The 17,290-nt window shown below is 37.4% G+C and overlaps 1 protein-coding gene across 1 annotated transcript in view; it reads right to left on the bottom strand.

The window, feature by feature from the left end:
• LOC124803322 (protein unc-80 homolog) overlaps positions 1-17,290 on the bottom strand; it is a 995,149-nt gene that overhangs the window by 354,540 nt on the left and 623,319 nt on the right. Inside the window, exons 39-40 of the mRNA XM_047264506.1 lie at positions 10,893-11,082; positions 8,527-8,696 (exon numbers count right to left, since the gene is read on the bottom strand). Of these exons, the coding sequence (XP_047120462.1) occupies positions 8,527-8,696; positions 10,893-11,082 (360 nt within the window). The remainder of the gene's footprint in view (positions 1-8,526; positions 8,697-10,892; positions 11,083-17,290) is intronic.

Genomic DNA, 17,290 nt, shown 5'->3' with positions numbered 1-17,290 from the left:
TCGACTCGTTCCACATCATTACGAAATATCGTATTCATGATCCATGGAACTAGTATTAATCTAATCTAATCTAATCTAATCTAATTCATTCCACAGACCCACAAAAACGGGGAACCTCCTGGGTGTGGAACATGTCAAATTCACAGTAGAGCATGAAATAAACAGAAAGATACTTTTTATTTTTTTTATTTTATTTTTTAGATTTGACAATTTATAACATAAATGACAGACATGCATTTCAACTGACAGGTACCGACATGATTGTTGATGCCCATTCTTATCATCATTCCTATCATCCTCTACATCAGAAACGTATGTACTTTTACTCCATTACATATAGAATGAAACGACTTCACTATATCAAGCAGGAACACAGAAAGAAATATAGACCTCTGCAAATGACTATGACCCACACATACATAGTGAACGCCATACACAACAAAATAAAAAAAACATATAAAGAAAAGAAATAAATGAAATGTACAGACAGCTATATCAACCAGACAAATATATCCTATGACTTGAGTTTTAGAGAGCACATCTACTCCACCGATAAAACAGCATTAGGCTTACAATTGTAAAAGGAGTAATACAATATTGGTAGCACTGAACTAAAACTAAAAATATTACATAACTTAAAAAATAGTAAATCGTTAGACTTTTAGAAGAACTGGATATTTATATAACAAAATGGAAGGGACTAAATAAACTCCCAAATGGCCAGAATTAGTTTCAATGGATGCAAAGTTAAATATTTAGGATGGTTTATGTAGTTGAGGCATTCACTTTTCAATGAATATGTACCCCAGCTGATGATGCGGCCTCCCCATGAGCAAGTGTTGTACTGTGCCATCTGGGTTGCACTGCACTTTCTAACATCTGCCCTGATAATGAAACATCTCACATGCAGAAGAAGAGTACCAGCGAGCTGCAGCAGGGAAGTGCTCTGGTCATCCATTCCATGTCGTTTCTTCTAAGCCTAAGGGCAGTGAGGTAAGCATCTAGCAGCCTAAATGCAGTGCCATCAGGCATCGCAAATACGTACCATAGGGATTTAATGTATTTGAATAGATAAAAAATCTACTCACCTAGTAGCAGCATAAGAACACACCTATAAAAGTATAGAAATTTGCAAGCTTACAGAGCCACTGACACTTTGTACTCCAAGAAGCGTTGAAGGGGAAGGAGGGGAAGGGGGGGGCTTGGGGGGGGGGGGCTTGGGGGGGGGGAGAGACGGGTGAGGTTCAGGATATGGGAAGAGTTCAGAAAAGTCACTCAGAGCCCACCTCAGGGGAGACTTACTGGCCAGGATGAGAGACTGAAAACTTAGGGTGAAGAAAGAAGATATTAATGTGTGAGGGTAAGTCAATTATTATCTGCAAAGTAGTTATAAAACTTTATTGTAATCAATAGGAAACTTACAAGAACATCATGTTTCAACATAGTCTCCTTGCATTTCAATGCACTTGGTCCATCATTGGACAAGCTTCCTGATGCCCTCATAAAAGAAGGTTCTCAGTTGAGCTGCAAGCCAGGAAAAGACACTCCGTTGTGGTAAAACACTGTTCCCGTACTGTACTGAAAGTCTTTGATAAATTTCAGCCCCTGATACGCCTACCGACCACAAAAAAAATGCATCACTGAACACTGCTCTTCTTTGGTGCAAATAGACAGCGGAGCAGCCATGATTAACAGCATGGCAGCAATAATGAAACTAACCTAGCAGCTTGAAAATTGCAAATATATAACAACAAATAAACAAAGCATGCATCATCAACATACAATGACAGTACTACCAAAATAAACAAAAATATAACTAAATTGCAGATAATAATTGACTTAGCCTCGTAATTTGAGGCCATGTGAGTGGCAAGAACCAAGGACATATTGTAACACTCATTCTGACCTGCGGAGCTTTGAGGAACTGGTGTCTGGATGAAGAATCGAGATGGTATGTGCGATGAAACAGGTGCTGAGGTTATGACTGTCATGTTGTAGAGCATGCTCTGCAGCAGGATATAGTGAATTGCCAGTAAACAACCTTTGCTTATGCCTATTCATTCTAACTGATAACTTAGTGGTAGTCTTGCCAATCTAACAAGCCAAATAGCATTTACATAACATCTGGTTCATGGACATGTGTTGTTTCACAGATGACACTCACTTTGATAGTATATGTGTTGCCAGTTACAAGGCTGCTATATGTGGTAGTCAGAGGGTGCTTACTGCAAGTCTTATGGTGTGGATAGTCACAGGGATAAGAGCCTTAGGATAGGGAAATGGCTGCTGAGGGAGCATAGGGTCTGGCAAGGATATTGCAGAGATTGGGAGGCTGACTAAAAGTTATTCTAGGTGTGGTGGGAAAAATGTCAAGACAGAATTGGCCTCATTTCAGGGCAAAATTTCAAAAAGTCAGAGTGTTTTCAAAGTAGTTGATTAATACATTTAATATCAGGATAATAATGAGTAACAAGATGTGTACTATATTGTTTTTTAGATGGGTCAGCAGAAACAGGATTGGATGTGATGCCCTGGGAAATCTGCTTTTGAACTAGGCTGTTGGAGTAATTATGTCCAGTGAAGGCTCAGATGACAATTGTGGTGTATTGCTGTAAAGTGTCTGCATCTCAACAAATACATTTCTCTCAAATGTCAAGCTGTATGGGAGGGAACATTTGGCATAGAAAGGTTGGCAACTATCAAAATATAAATACTATTGTTTTCCAGTAGATTTATTGAGAACAGAAGTGTCAGGCTGATCCTCACTGAGAGTGAGGTCAACATCAATTAAAGTGGCATGGTATTCAGACTAGGACAATAATTCAGAATAGGACAATGTGAAATTTAACTGGAAGAATGTATTTAGAGATTCCAAGAATTTTAACAATTCAGCCTCACCATGAATCCATTTGGCGGAGAAGTCATCAACGTATCTGAAACAAATACAAGACTGAAGGCTCATGGATCCTAGGAAGGCCCCCTCTAAGTGACCCATAAACAGTTGGCACAGGAAGCAACCAGCCTGGTTCCCATGGTCATGCACCTGATCTGTTTGTATGTCTGCCCCTCAAAGATACAGTCGTTTTTCATACATATTCTTCCACAAAACACCATTTTCTCAGCAACAGACAATCTCAGGAAGCTTCATAAGAAATTGTACCTACTGTATAACAAGTACAAAACAAAACATATATTTGCAAATAGGTAGACATAATTTGAAACACATCCACCAAAGTGAAGCCTTTAAAAATATTACCACTGGAGTTGTCTAAAAACATCAAGAAATTCTGGTCACATCTGTCATTGTGCAGACACTTGTAGATCAGACAAGAGCTGGAAGGGAGACTTAGGTGTTAGAATACAGCTTAATAAGACCATAAGGCTCAACAGACACTCTCTCAAGTTCTATACAGAATTCGAGAGTTAATTAGCTCTGAACTTGATTATAATTAACTGTAAAATCTTTGAGCAGTGGGAAGTTCTCCTTTCCATGAAAACCAGCACGGGTTCTGAAAATATCAGACAAGCAAACTGCTCTTTTCACACCTGATAGGTCAGTGCCACAGATAGAGGAAATCAGGCTTTCTAGCATTTCTAGACTTTTAAAAAAACTTATGTCTAAAAAAAAAAAAAAAAAAAAAAAAAAAAAAAAAAAAAAAAAAAAAAAAAAAAAACACAACAACAACAACTACATCAATGCCGCTAAAGAAAATATATGCCTGTGACAAAACGAGTGGACTGGCCAATCGGTTGAGCACTCTAGACAGCCAAGCAGTGGACACCCAGTCTGTTGCTGTGTATGGCCATGTCAAGTGAATCAGGAGTGTTGGATGGAGCTGTAGTGAGAGAGAAGTAGTCACGGACTGGCTTGTCCCCAGACAGAACATGCAGTGCAGAAGGTCCAAGGCTAATGTGATGGATGACAAAGGAGGTGAACAATAAGCTGGTCTGGCAACTGAATGTGTTACATTAAAAGAACTAAAATACCGAAAACTGCCTACAATCAAGCTGAAGAAAATATAAGGACACGTTTGATATTGATGGAACCCTAAAACACAATATGATCATTATCATACTTACATGCCACTACAATGACTGGAATAAAGACATTCTGCACAACAGCAAAGTGATAAATCAAAAGGATAACGCACAGACAGTTATTTGTGGGATAAGATACAATAATGTAGATTTCAGAACATGTCTACAGAATTTTCATAATGTATACAAAGGAATGTAAGATTTATTTTCGATAAGGTGAGGCATGGAAAGAAACAGACTTGAATGTAGTAGTCGGTCATGTGATCAACCTCTTGGAGCAAGCAAGCACAGGAGCCTTCTTGTCTTTTTCTCACTGTCATTTGTGGAGTGAAGATGGGCTTTAGATTGTTATCATTGGAAGAAAGAAGGTGTTTTGTTGGTAACACTGGGTAGTAGACACGCCAAATTTGATAAAGTGGTTCAGGATAGTGGTAGTACAGAGTTAGTGTGATTATAGTTGACTGAATAGGGATATTGAAGTATTAAGAAAGTGAACAGTAGGACTGATATCATTGCCAGTGTTATTTTGATCTTTAACAATTTCTAATGGAACTTTGAAAACATTGCAAAGTGTTGAAATTATGGAACTTCCTGGTGGATTAAAATAGTGTGCCAGACCAAGACTAAAACTCGGGACCTCATTCTGTTGAAATTATGTTACATGTGCTATAAATTCTGAGATTCATTAGTGTTCGGAACTTTTTGTTTGATGCTCTGCTTGTTTCTGTCTGCTCTATAAATTGATTAATTGAAGTATCTAGTCCAAGTCTATTTAGAAATGTATGACTACCTTGAAATGCATGGGTGTGAATGTATTCATGTTTTGGTGTTATTCTGTATATATGTGTTTCATATATGTTCATTAATGTATTTTAAGTAACAATATAGGACAGAATAAGTGCAGTGATTTATAGATGGTACAGTAGTAAGAGAATGAAAAATCAGTGCAAGAAAAAAGGAAAAGAAGAAGTGCTGCATCGATTAACATGGGTGCCTTGCATACATCACAATGCCTACACCATTTAAGACTATGGTCTGTCTGAGGTTTCAGTGAATTCCTTAATCCTTTCTATGGTACACACAGGATCACAGGTTCCATGAGGAACACTGCCTTATTGTATGACATTCCAGTTATTTTATGAGGACCAACATAAGTTGGAAAAACTTTACTAGTTTCCTTTTTTAATCCCAAACTCTGTGGATGATCTTTCACTAATACTGAATTATTCACAGAGAAGTCAGGTATAATGGTGTTCTGGTTAAAACTGTCCACTTTAATATTTGCTTGCTTAAATAAATTGTCTTCCACCACTTCTTGAATATTTGGCTGTATTACTGTACTCGTAAACAAACAAAACAACTGTAACCAAGGTTCTCCAGCAAAAGGTTATGTAAAACTTTAACAGATGGTAAATGGAAACCCTGTTGAAAGGTGTGGTAGTTATTTTAAAATTGTTTGAAATCTGGAAATTTAGAAGAATGTTTTACACAGTCTGCCAATTTCCTTCAAACCAGTTTCTCACCAATCCCTAAAATCTCTAGCCATTTTTGTGAGTCTTTTACCTGGTCATGCACATTCCAGGATCGATGTTCACTGTTCTCACTCATTTGTACGAATGTGTAATTAAATTCTAGAAACTGTTCTTGTACCTTGTTCCTTGCTAAATAAATGGTTTCTCATTTTTCTCTTTGTCTTCCTATTTATACCAATCTAATGACTTTTGTAGGTCAAAAATTCTATTGTTTGTTCCTGCTTTCTCTTGCCTCAATTTTCTGATATAGGCATCCAAATCTTTTTCCAACTTTTTAAACTGGTCTTTAGATTTCCTTTGTTAGCAGGAAATTTTGTTTGGAGTCATCATTTTTTTTGCTCAGCCTATTTGCTTATCATCTACTTTCTTTTATTTTTTGGCTTAAATCATCTTCTAACTCATTTTTTAACTAATTTGTTAAATCAAACACAGGAAATCAAATAACTTTCCTGGTATTCCAATGCCATTCTACTGCCACATAAGACCACATACACAGTATTCTCTTAAGAATTATGTTTTTGCTTAAACATAGACACTCATACTCACAATGTCACTATCGCATACAAATAAACTGGATTTAATACTACTTACTATCACTATACACCACTCAAACCACTAATGAAACTTGTCTGGCACTTTAACAGCTCAACTGTGACAGCATTGGATTGTCTAGCGTTGGCATTGTGGAGCAAAGTCTCGCAGTCTTGTAACATAGATTTACTGATAAGAAATCAAAGCATGGATGGCTGCTAGTAGGCAGCAAGCTGCTTGGTCAGCTTCTCCCACTTCATTGTTGTCAGTCATTTGTGTTTCATAAAGCATCATCTTCACCCTTCTTTATATTTGATTGATAATTCACCATAAATCAGAGTCTTTTGCTATTTTCTGATCACTAATAAATAGTACTGCAGTAGAAAAAATTTTTTGACTGTGCAGTGTTGTTGATGTCCATTGTCAATGGCAACCAACCCAACTTCTTAGCAAAATCTTTCAAGGGCACCAAAAATGGTGTCACGGTGGATTGATTGATGCATGTACTTACGTATGTAATATGTGCAAGTACATACACTGTTTTGCCTGGTGTTCTGAATACTCATGATTTCCTTAAATAATCTGGTCGTCAGGTACAGTAGTGGACCCAGAACCAATCACTTTTCTTCACCTGGAAGTTATGTGTGAAGCTGTAAAAAAGTCTTATCTTCAACTGCCACCAAAACAACATATTCAGATGTCAGTTTATCTTATATACTGTTCAATATCATAAAAACATTTCACCTTAACATCTTGCAGAACACCAGATTGGTATTACAGTTGCCAGAGCAGACAATGTTCTCTTTGTGACAGACAGCAAATTAAAACCATTTGATATCTCTGCACAGAGAAGAAGCCAGTCACCCATTGTTATTTGCAGTGCTATTCCATGGGCTGAGATCATCTCTGGTGGGGAACCAGCACGGAGCAAGTATCTCCACATCACAACAAGTAGCAATGCTTTAACACTGAACCCTTTCCAGACGTATGGCATCCACGGATTACTCTGTCTCTGCACAGAATTTCCCACATTTACCACACAGTGGGCTGTCTGGTCTTTTTCTCTGACTTACAAATTATAAATTCTTCCAACTTAAACTTTGAGTGAGACATGTTATTTCCTACAAAATAGCCTGTGATACTACAGAATATAAACTAACACATTAGGTTACCTCACTATTCTTTGGGATAATATGCTCCATATCATTTGTTAATACCTCTGATTTAATATATTTGGGAACATGTGCTTGATTCTATAAAATTTCACTGACTAGTATGCTAAGCCACATCAAAGCTTAATAATTTGGACCAAAAGGCAGCAGGAAACATCTGACCCTTAGATGTAGTCGAGACAGAATTATTGTAGGTTTTTTGCTTGCCCAATCACTATTTAAGGTTGCTAGGACCATACTAAACATGCAAAAGGTTTGCTCATCAGAAAGCTGTTGATGAGCTCACATGCCTATGGGGTATCTAACCAGATTTTCTACTGGACTGAAAAGTAATATCAATGGAGGGCACTGTTCATGTTACACATTGCTGAATTACAGGATAGTATCAGTCATAACATCAGAATTTTTTGAAGATGATGCAGATGTCTATGAGGAAATTCCATCTGGTAAAAATTGTGCTACCGCCCAGTTACAACTTGACAAAAATCAACCTAGTGTACAAATGGGCAACTAGTTCCTAATATGGGAAATGCTAAGTTGTAAACTTTATGAAGCATAAAAGTGTGGTACCCTTCAAAAACCTGATTAATGAATCATGACTACAACAACTACAACAAGTAATGTCATACAAACATTTGAAAGAAATGGTGTGTAGAGATATGATGTGGAACACCACACAGGCTCAGATGTAGGTAGGAAACTGGGATACTAAAGTCTGTTTACAAAAGAAATTGAATACAAATCACCTGTACTGCACATAATTAAATACTTTTCAAATGTGTTGGACTTGTACTTAGTTGAACTAACAGTGAACATCAAACATACAATGTACACAAAGAAAGATGGTATGAATGGTAAAGGACTTGACTGATTCGTGACAGGGTGCAAAAGAAAGATTGGAAGCCCTCAATAGCTGAAGCTTAAAAAAAGAACTTGGGCATCTTGTGAGACCCTGCTAAGAAAACTTCAAGAACAGTTTTCAAGGTAGCAACTAAAAATATTCTTCAGACACCTATGTATCTGTCATGTAGAGGAACGCAGATAAAATTAGGTAAATAACATTTTGTACAGAGCTGCATAAGTAGTAATTTCTCCCATGTTAGCTACATGAGTACAATGGGAAGAAACATTACACGCTTCATGGTCATTCACAGAGTATAGATGTGGATACAGAGGTAGATGTTGGAGCATAACTAAGAATTTCATAAATAGTATGCATAGTATGTCAACCCCTGAGATTATTCCAATCATACCTGGTAAGCAACCTCATACACTGCATTACCATCTGGTGAAACAGCTGCATCATCAAGAAGGTTTATAATTTGAATGACAGCTGAACAAAGACATGATGGAAATAGTGAATGTGCAGAATGGATGTGATGGGTTGCATTCCTCTGCTGGTTCTCAGCTTGCTCTTCATCTCCTCCTGTCATAAAAAATAGAAGAAAATATCTTCAGTCACAATCATTGAATAAAATTCTTTCTACTGGTAAAACTTACAGTGAAATAGTAATATTTTAAACAGACTAAGGATCAAATGACATGCTATACTACATTCTTCAAAGAATCTCAGCGAAAAACATATACAAATTAATGTTCAGTTGACATTTAGCAAATTACTATTTACCATATAATCACAAATGCTACATTTAATATCATAATTAGAAATGTATTCTTTTTGTCATTTGTCTTCTGCCTTATTTGATGTGCCCACTATGATTTCCTATACTGTGTTAATCTCATCACTTCAGAGTAGACTTTATACTCAACAACTGTAATTATTTGTGCTGCATATATGGCCTGTACAACCATTTGTAGTTAAGTAATTACTGTTGCTACAACTGTCTTTTCATTGCTGATACCACTTTCAATATGAACATCATCAATGAGCTCAGATCTCTTTGTTACCATTGGGTCTCTTAAGCTGTTCTAGGCAGTTTTTAGTAAATATTTTTCACAAGGTGTCTTGTAATGCTCATCATTTAGAAAAAAGTAATAGAGCTGTACTGGAGAGGAAGGGGGGAGGGGGGGGGGGGGCAAACTGGGCAACAGACCAGGGTGACAGGTTTTAGGGGTTGACAATATTTGTGGGAAATTGTTGTACGAAAATCGTCAGCTTCAAACAAATTCCTAAAATTTGCCACTCACTGGGGAATATCAGTTGAAGCAGATGCAGAAGTGTGTTACATAGTGTCATTTATACTTGCTACTATCAGCAAAAGTAAGAAATAGTTTCATATACTGATGTTAATCATTCTTTTTATAACATATGAGAGAGCAATCTTATGAATTTCATTTTTTAATTGATAAATCTAGAACAGTGCAGTTCATATGGTATTAAGATATGACCACACCAGAGTGGTTTCATTACCTTTGTTAATAAACTCTTAACAAAAGATATTCACACACATTTTTTTCCTGTTTATAAACAAAAGAACACATTTTTGTAACTCTGTTTGTGGTTAATAAGCAGAATTATTTTCTATGAAACTAATGATGAATTAACTTGTCACCGCATCTTTTCTAACATTTTTACATTGGGCATGTGCCTGTAACAGCAGAGAGTAGATGATGCAATTTTACGATTTTCACATGGATGACGGAATACATTTTACTTCAGTTTGTTAAATCAAATGGCAAGTGCCTTCTAATATGTTTTCTACCCTGTCATTAATGAATACTGCTTTGCAAGATTTTGATAATCACTGAAGAAAACGACTAGCAAAAAGTGAGTAAGCGGGGCCCAGTATCAATCTCTGGCAAAAGAAAAAAGAGAAGAAGAAACATTGAAGAAAGTTCAGTGTCTTTATGTTTTTATAAAAATCCTCAAAGAATTCAGTTATAGAAAAATACTCTCACCAACTGAAATTGTAGAAGACCAGGAAGCAACATTTAGCCTAAAAAAAAAAAAAAAAAAAAAAAGTGAAAATGGAATGCCCATCGTAGTTGAGGAACATTTTGCATTCAGTGCTGAACCATTTTTTTGGACTGAAACTAGTAAAACCTGGGACTAAATTGTAATCAAACTTTAATAAATATTTGTGATTCAAGTCTGGAGGGGAGGGGGGGGGGGGGGGAGCAGAGATACTTTTTACCCAGGGGCATCAGGAGTACTAAATACTGGCCTGAACAGAATCTGTACTTCCTGCAGAGGAGACACTGTCTATTGGTATCACTGGCGAGTATCTCTTGGCATTTCATCCAGCACACTCATTTGTAGCAGGTAAATGTAAATTTTCAATATTTCCTCACTATTAAATTTAAATGTTTTTGCTGAAGATTTAGTTTTGTGTGCAAAAGTTAAAGTCTAATTAGAAATAAAGTAGCTAGTTAAGTCTCTGAGATGTCAAGTATTCCTACATGTCACATCCACCAGCTACAGGTGAGTGGTTACCTTTCCTCATTTTTGTTTATTTTGTTCATAAAAAATGTATTATTCAGTCTCAGTCATCCTCATAACATTCTATATGTTCTTTACAGTGAATTCTGTTACTCAATACATAAAACAAAACCCAAAGTATATAATCCACAACAGACTTTATATGATAGAAGAAGACACAAATTACACAACTTAAGTTTATGAGACTGAAAATACATGAAAGCATCATGATATACTTACCTTCATCATGGTCATCCCCGACAGCATGGTAAAGACTAGGTTCATAAGCAGCCTGAACAGTAATTGGGATGGTGGTTATAAGAAAATTTTCTCGTTCAATACGTTTCTTATCCTCCTGTGCTTGGAGTGCCATTTTTATCAGTTCAGTTTGCTGTTTTTTCCGAGTTTTTGTAGCAGTTACTAGTGATCGCTGCCAAGAGAAATAGACAAAGTTAATTTAACATCATGCTGTAACTCTTCAGTAAAGCAACAAAATAATTTTTCCCAAGTGTTCTGTAGTCAATCTGATAAAAGAATCCCACACCAAATATAATTACAGTATTAACAAATGCTCTAAAGAATAATTGCTGTGAAATATGCATGAACTTCCTAAAACTTTAAAAAAACACACATTTTATCTACATATATACAAAACTATTTATATTGTTGAATGTGTGTGTTTCACTGACTGTGAAATCAATATATGAAATTCTTAATATCCCAGTGGACTCAGCCAGTTGTTGAAAGAGATGATGGTGGATACCAGTGTAGTAGTTACAGGTGAATGGCAGCATACTCAGTAGAAATTAGGTTAAGTTAAGAGACAGTAATGCCAATTTAAAATTTTTTGCAAGAGAGGTAAAAAGCAAGCTAGACAAAATACAAAAATAAATTAGCATGAAAGTCCATAAAAGAAATCTGATGACACAAAATGTACAGGGTTAGATTGTGAACATCAGCCTGATGACTGTGGTGGGTCCTCCTTCCCAACACACTATACAAATTCCAGCACAATGGGCAAAATTTTTCTAGCTGTTAGGCATTTTGTGTGCAGTTAACCCACGGAAGGTGCACATATGTATAAGGTGTATCAACCATGAATAACATTGTCCTGTACAGTTCCACAGCTGATTTATATTTGCAAGCCCATACCTATTCCTTCTTTATTGCTTCAACTAACACAGTGATAAGTTGTGGTGTCATCCACCCAAGCAAGCTGCAGTACTATAAAATAAACAAGTGGGCTAAATGAGAAAAAATTTATCATCCGCACAAGTAAATGACCCAAATTCTGAGCTAGCAGAAAAATCCCACAATGAGAGAGTTGTCTACAAGATAATTAGCAATCAAATAAGTGGTGGCTGAGATCTGATGCAACTGTGCTGTTTAATGCTTCATACAATATTTATTGTTCCACGGATGAATAAATAAATAAATAAAAATAAAAAAGTGGTTCATTCATGTGGAGTAACACTTGTATACGGCAACAGAATGTCATAATGAACATTTATTTTATTATTGTTTAATTAAACAGTGATTTAGATCATATAATGTACATTTATTTTATCACTGTTTAATCAAATTGAGACTAAACTGTAATTCTGCTCATACATGTTTATGTTGGTAACATAAAGACAGCTATTCTTTACATGTGTACAAAGTATCCTGCATGCCTGCTCATGTTATGAAAAATGGTGCGCTGGCTCGAGGGTTAATGAAAGTAGAGTGCAAGTCCCCATTCAAATTATGGACTGTCCTCTTATCTGAAAAATCATTGCACCCTTCTAAAATGTGACATACCAATAACTACAAAACAAAAGCACTGCACACTGGTGGAGATTTCACCAGATAAGCAATTCCTGCATCACGCAGCTATGAATAATCCATATGCAACTTTGAAGGACTCCCATTGTGAACTGTGGGGGGAGGCAACTACATAGCAGTCATGTGGTTTACTTCACTGACCTCAGCAAGCTGTCCCCCATTGCAAGATCATTGTATGTTGGGTGATTCTACAGTTTGGCACTGTACATACTGTGCAGGCCTCGTTGGCAACTAGAACCACCTCTTTCTGGACCTGAGTTTTGAAGACCCTCGAGACCCAGTGAAATTTCATCTCCTCCCATAGAAGCTGCAGGCAAGACAGGGAATCCTGGAACAGCTGGACTGACTTGTCCATTGGTTACATGCATTGAATGTTCTAAGTGCTCCCAGGGAGTTGAGGAAGTGACAGACTTTGTAGTTTAAGTGTGTCTCATCTGCTCCATTATTGTATGTACACATATCATATGCAGTTCCTGTCGTAAGTGGATTTTGTCACCCCAACATGTGGGACAGATGAAACTGAAAATCTTCAGATGTGTATTACTATCGGTTTTGGTAATGTTTCATCAATACTATAAGCTATGACTGTGGTGCAAATAAGAGAAGACTGGAGAGTATTTTACCGCAGAAAAATAATCAACAAAAGACCTGTTAACTGTGTTTTTCCAGTAAAAAATACACATAAAATTGACATTTACACTGATAACCAAGGATGAGGAATAGCTTCTGAAATATGAGGTATGTGTATACACAAGATTAATATCATGGTAAAAAGACCAAAATTTCAAGGCTGCAACAGCTGTCAGTCACAAAAAGTGTCATGGTTAAACAGTGACAATTTTTCTGTTTTCCTGGAGGGGGGCAGATGATGTAGCAAAGTACAACGCAAAAGATTTTGTATTTTCTCTTAAAAGGAGGCTGCATCTATTCAGAAATACAAGTCTGATCATTTTTGTGTACCCCATCATCATAACCTACATAACTGGTACCGTGAGACTAAGAAAGTAGAAAAGGGAAGTAAATTTGTTAAAATTGTATGCAGGAAAATTAAAAATGAAATATATATATTATACACTAGAGGAATGATTTCAAACAACTCATGGTTTGCTCATCAACAGACTGTGAAACACATTTCTTTGTCGTAAGATTTCAGATAGAGTTAACACAAAATGAAATATGCAGTGAGGTATTGAGCAAGTCATATCTCTGACAGACAAAGTTGACATGTCTTTAAAATTTAACATGTGATATGATGAAAACGTAGTGACTTATCCCAGGACTTGGAACAATGATGAAAATAATGATTTTTTTAAGGGGAAGTAAACATTCCAGCAGTTCTAACTCAGAAAATTACAATAACAAGACTTAAACATCTTATGTACTCCATTAAAATAAGTCTTTGTACTGTAACAAACACTGGAAAAATGTACAGAAATGGCAATGCCATGTGATGCATTTAAACATACAATACTTGAAGATATTTTGCATTTGCTGCATTTTTCATGGATAAATAGAATCCACATCTTCTGGGAAATATAGAGCATGGCTTAATACAGAATGAAACAAGATACTTTAAATTATACGGCTATTCCTAGTAAGTAGTAGCTGTAGTCAGCATCAGATATGGTACTAGAGAAGGAAAAAAAACAGTTGTTTTTTGAGCAGTATTGCAGAGCACGCTCACTTGAATTAGCTTGCATTGTGATACAGTATGAAGACTTCATCAACAACACAATGAAACATACAGTGGAGTGTGTCTGCCACTCAACAAATAAGAGAGTGGAATAAACTCTTCAGCAGCTTCGGTAAGATAATTGGCCTCATTCGACCCAGTGACCTCACAATACTGTGTGATTTAAATATTGATGTAAATTCTTAGAATATCAGTAATTTAAAATTATCATGTATACTAAATTCATATTATCTTGCAAATGTGGTAACTTCAGATTCAACCACCAGAAGGATAGACTATGCAATAATAAGCAAATGTGAAGAAGACAGTATTGACAAGAGTAACCTAGAATTTGACATCTCTGATTATTATTACCAGCAAAGTGATTACTTAAATAAGGGTTCTCCAGAAACTGCAAAAATAGTCCAGCAAAAATGAAGACCTATCACTGTGGACATGTTGTTGTTGTTGTTGTTGTGGTCTTCAGTCCAAGGACTGGTGTCATGCAGCTCTCCATGATACTCTATCCTGTGCAAGCCTCTTCATCTCCAAATAACTACTGCTACTCCCACCCTTCTAAATTTGCTTAACATATTCATCTTGCCTCGTTGACATGGGAGGTTCAACTGTCGTTGATCCGGCCCCCACCATTTTCTTCATATGATGATTCTGCAGAAGACTGGGATGCATATGAAAACCGCCTTTGGCATCATTTTCAAGTTTTTGTTGTCGCTGACTCCAACTTCTGTGAAGCTTTCTTTTTCTTATGGATTTCTCCTCATGTTTATCATCTTTTGTTTGGCTAGCTCCTCTTCAGGAACCTGCATCTCTCTTTTGATGAAATGTGTCAGCTGCCCTTTAATTATCATTGGAACTGTACTCATGTCACTGCTGGGACTGTCAAAAGTGGCTGCAATGGTCATACAGAGCTCGGGCAGTGGAACTTCATAGGCTTAGCTATCATTGCCAGTTTCTTACTGAGGCCCACCAGGACTCATACACTGATTTGATGGTTTGTGATGCTATACTATGCTTGCCCCAGATATGGAGCACACAGGTATGAGGTGGGGAAACGGTAGAGCAGTTGCATACAGTCAGGAAGTATGACCCACAAGCAGCGCTCTACTACCCCACACCCTATCTTGCCATCCCTCACCCTCTCTGCCCCAACCTCCTCCATAGCTCTGCCAACTACACTGCTTCTCCCATTATGCGCTGTTGCTTGCAGTCTGGCCTCTGGAGTCAGAGAAGGCCTTCTGGCTAAAAGCTTACTTGTTTAGCAGTCTTCAGTTCTGTCTGTGACTAAACATCTCCACTATATGGTGAGTAGCAATCTATCCTTCTCATAGTATTGTCATTATTCCATTGTGGATTTCCATTGTCTGATTTTTCCTAATGGCCTTTCTTCCATCTCATAACCCAGTGCTGTTTTCCTTTGTTATTATTGTCTAATGCATTACCATACTCATGTTCCATCCTTTTCTTTCTCTTCTTTCCTGTGTTTCATATGTCACATTCCAAACCGCACTGCATACTCTTCCATATTGTATCAACTGTCTCTTCTGCACACAACGCATAGCTATAAGATTGTGCTGACTATTAATGCAGCATCTCATGTCCAAGGTTATTCCCACCAATATCATTAATCCTAGATCTTCAAATGGATCACTCTTCCTGCATCACTCTTGCATATTTTTGCATGTTATTTTCCAAAACTTCCTGTGCCACACAAACTTGTACCTCATCCTACCAACTACTCCCCACCTACCTCTCTTACTTCTCTCTTATTCCAGTTTGCACATAGTAACCTCACCTGATATTGTCACATCCGCTGCCCCTCTTCTTCGTACATACCCCCCCCCCCCCCCCCAACACACACACACATTATAATCTTTTTATTTATTTTTACCTTTGATCTCATTGTCTTTTCACATTGATTTCAGTTGGTTTTTGCTTTTCACTTTTGGCCTACTCCACCAAGTATTTTCTTGTTTCCCCATACTTCATCTACTTTGTCCTTTTTGTAATTTTTCCTAAGTATTTTGGCATATTTCTACCAACTTTTTTGCATCTATTTCTATGTTAGTTACATATTTTTACACTTTATTATCCTACAGCATGGATCCTTGCTCCTTCCACCTGTGCCAATACAGAAAAGTTTCCTTATTCCTGACCAGAACCCAATCCCACGTACTGCTCCTCCATTGTTGCTTGGCTCATGGAATACCCCCAAACAGCCTTAGCATCAAATTGCCCATCTCTGGCTACAACCCCTCCTTCCACAATGACTTCCATCTGTTCTGATTACACCAGTCCTTAACCTTCAACAACATAGTCTACCAAACCATGTAAATCAGGCCCAAACCTCCTTGCAATACTTCCTCTCCAGCCATAAAATTCTCCTGTTGTGCAGTCCTAAATTCCTGGATCCTATCTCACACACTGAATCTCTTGGCCTCCAGGAACTAGAGCAACATGCAGAATGCCACCTCCAAAAGATCTCTCTAACCTGTTCATTTCCTACTCCTGCCTTGGATTACTACTATCTACCACCTCTACAACAGCCTCCAAACCTCTTCCACATCCCCTCATAGCTGACAAACCCTGCATCACAGACCTACTACATTTACTCCACTCCCATGACCAGAACAGAAGGACAACCAAAACATAGTCATGAACCTTTCTTCCAAAAACCTTAATCCCACAGAAGTTTTAGCTCTTTATGAAGGCCTTGTCTTTTGCCCCATTCCCAAATTTAATTGTGCTGGACTTGTTAAAGAGCTTCTCTCCTTCTCCCAGTCCCTACAATGGAAATACTTTTTTGCCACAAACCCACCATTCAGATTCAACCAAAGACCATTGTTAACACCTCTGCCTGACTCAGTTCACTCTTCCCATTCAAACATGATCCACCAACCCCAAAAATCCCCCCCCCCCCCCCCATTAACTTTCCAGAATTTCTTACCCTCGGATCTTGCTTCACTATCATTCCCCAAATCCCACAACATGCAAGGTAACCTTAAATCCACAGAAAGAACTGCAATCCACCACCTAAAAACTGATCCTGGCCTTACAATCCTGCTTACTGACAAAGGCTCCACCACTGTTGTTTTGAACTGCTAGGATTACCTCATGGAAGGAC

The sequence above is a fragment of the Schistocerca piceifrons genome, chromosome 6 (genome assembly GCF_021461385.2).
Source record: "Schistocerca piceifrons isolate TAMUIC-IGC-003096 chromosome 6, iqSchPice1.1, whole genome shotgun sequence".
In the NCBI taxonomy this organism is placed as follows: Eukaryota; Metazoa; Arthropoda; class Insecta; order Orthoptera; family Acrididae; genus Schistocerca; species Schistocerca piceifrons.
This window is presented reverse-complemented; position numbering and strand designations above follow the sequence as displayed.